The 2,255-nt window shown below is 36.9% G+C and overlaps 1 protein-coding gene across 1 annotated transcript; it reads right to left on the bottom strand.

Annotated features, from left to right (window-relative positions):
- Nucleotides 1-476: 476 nt before the first annotated feature.
- LOC105532991 (putative olfactory receptor 52A4) lies at nucleotides 477-1,390 on the bottom strand. The gene is given in 2 exon segments (XM_011971331.1): nucleotides 477-613; nucleotides 616-1,390. Coding segments are annotated over 2 exon segments (912 nt in total).
- Nucleotides 1,391-2,255: the final 865 nt, after the last annotated feature.

Raw genomic sequence — 2,255 nt, 5'->3', positions numbered from 1 at the left:
CTTTTTGCACAAAAACAAAATCCAGTGTGAATTAAAAATAAACTCAAAATAAAACCATGTGACTTTCAGTAACAAAATTATGGACTCTTTTTTTTTTATTTTTTGGTTAAATTTTAATAATATAACACGGGGAAACTTGAATTTTGCTTATGGAAGTATGAGCTACTGAAATTGTCTAAAATGAAATGATAATACTTATCAAAAATTAACAGAACAAACTTTTCATACTGCAGTTTCATTTCTATTAATATACCTAGAAAAATGCTTGCACAGATATGAATATATATATGTGTGTGTATGTGTGTGTGTGTGTGTATACAGACATATTAATTTATTCATCAATCATAATTGTACCCCAAACCATTGACTGGATCTCATAGGTCTAGTAACAGATAAGCTGTTACCTTTTTGAAGAAACTATTTCAATCAAATTTCAAGCCTCCTCTTTGGAACTGAATATTTTTACTATCTTATCTCTAATGTGCTTGGTCTTTATCCCATAGATAAAGGGGTTGAGGATTGGTGGGACTAGTAGGTAAACACTGGACAAGGTGATGTGTACATATGATGGGATATAAGATCCAAATCTGTGAGTAAAAAATGAAAAAAAAGTAAGGAGATAGAATTGGAAGAAGACACATATATGGGGAATACATGTATTAAAAACCTTAAGTCATGCCTCTTTCAGAGGCAAGTGAAAGATAGTGATAAATACTTGAATATAGGTGAGGGTGATGAAAATGAAGTCAAACCCACCAACAATAAATGCTCCAAGGATGCCATAGAACTTATTGATGTAAACATCCTCAGTGGCAAGCTTCACAAGGGCCATGTGTTCACAGTAAGTGTGGGATATTAACTTGGTTCGGTAGATTTTCAGACGGCATTTTATAAGCAATAGACGTGGAATTACCAGAATGGCAGGCCGCAATGTCACTCCAACTACAATATAAGTGACTAGCTGTCGAGTGAATACCATAGCATGCCTCAGAGGATAACAGATCACTCCATAGCAGCCCAGAGCCATGGCTAGCAGGATTCCTGATTCGATGCCTTGAAATGTGTGGATGAGCCACATCTGAAAGAGGCAAGCATCAAAATATATCTCTGGCAAATGGAACCAAAAAATACCAAGCATCTTGGGCACAATGCTGGTGCTAAGTGAAGTGTCTGTGGCTCCTAGCATGGCCAGGAAGATATACATGGGTTCCTGGAGGCTTGGCTCAGATTTGATGATGATCAAAACCAGAGAATTTCCAATCAGAGCAATGATGTACATAGCACAGAATGGAATCCCAATCCAACACTGTACAGATTTCAAACGAGGGATCCCAATAAATGTCAGCACAAAGGGCATGAACAAGGTACCATTTGTAATAGGCAGAGGCATTCAGGGGTCTTCTTAGAAAGGGGAGAGAGTTTGCCAAGCTGTGATTCTCTGTACTTTTATATATTTTATGCTTATCCAATCACAAAGTTGTTGAATAGTAGGAGTAAGAGAACCAACACCATCAGTTTACTTATCTTTTTTTAAATGAACGAAAAAAATGCCAATATAGAGACCCATAGAAAGGTTCACCAGTTTACACTTTAGCAAAATCATCCAGCCACATTCAGTGATATCCACAGTGTGAAGACTTTTGGACATCATCTCTGAGAAGAGGCCAATATGATCAACCTTCTTAGTGGTGCTTTCCTTCTTCCCCAACTCCATTTTCTCTTTCCTCTTCTAACCTGTTCATGGAAAGCAGGAATACAAATATTTATATTTGGAACTATATTTTAGATGGAGAAATACAAACGTTTATTCTAGCTTTAGCCCCAAGTTTTCAAATATGACACTGCTGCAAGACTCAGACTCCATTCAATAGACAATGGCAGTCACATAATTTTGATGTATTACCATAGCAATTCTGATACAGGAGACAAGTTTTACACAAAGACTCTCTAGTTCATATCACCCTAAAACTCTCATATAAGCACCCGAAAGCTCTCATACCAGAATCTTTTCCACACATTGGAGGGTAAAGACATACTTAAAGTATTTATATGCATATATAAACTTAAAATTAAGGAGATTTTGGAGTACCTGGTTTAGGAGAAGAAGGACCTCAGGTTGTATCATCAGTGGAACCATGAAGAAGATGTTGAATTAGTTAGAGGTCAGGTTAAGTTAATGAATTTGGAAGCCTGGATCTCCATATGGAAGCAGTGTGAACAGATATAACCCTTATATAGAAATCAGGGGCTGGGCG

The sequence above is a fragment of the Mandrillus leucophaeus genome, unplaced genomic scaffold (genome assembly GCF_000951045.1).
Source record: "Mandrillus leucophaeus isolate KB7577 unplaced genomic scaffold, Mleu.le_1.0 Scaffold1212, whole genome shotgun sequence".
Lineage (NCBI taxonomy): Eukaryota > Metazoa > Chordata > Mammalia > Primates > Cercopithecidae > Mandrillus > Mandrillus leucophaeus.
Note: the sequence above shows the minus strand (reverse complement) of the source record. Positions and strands in the feature narration are given on the sequence as shown.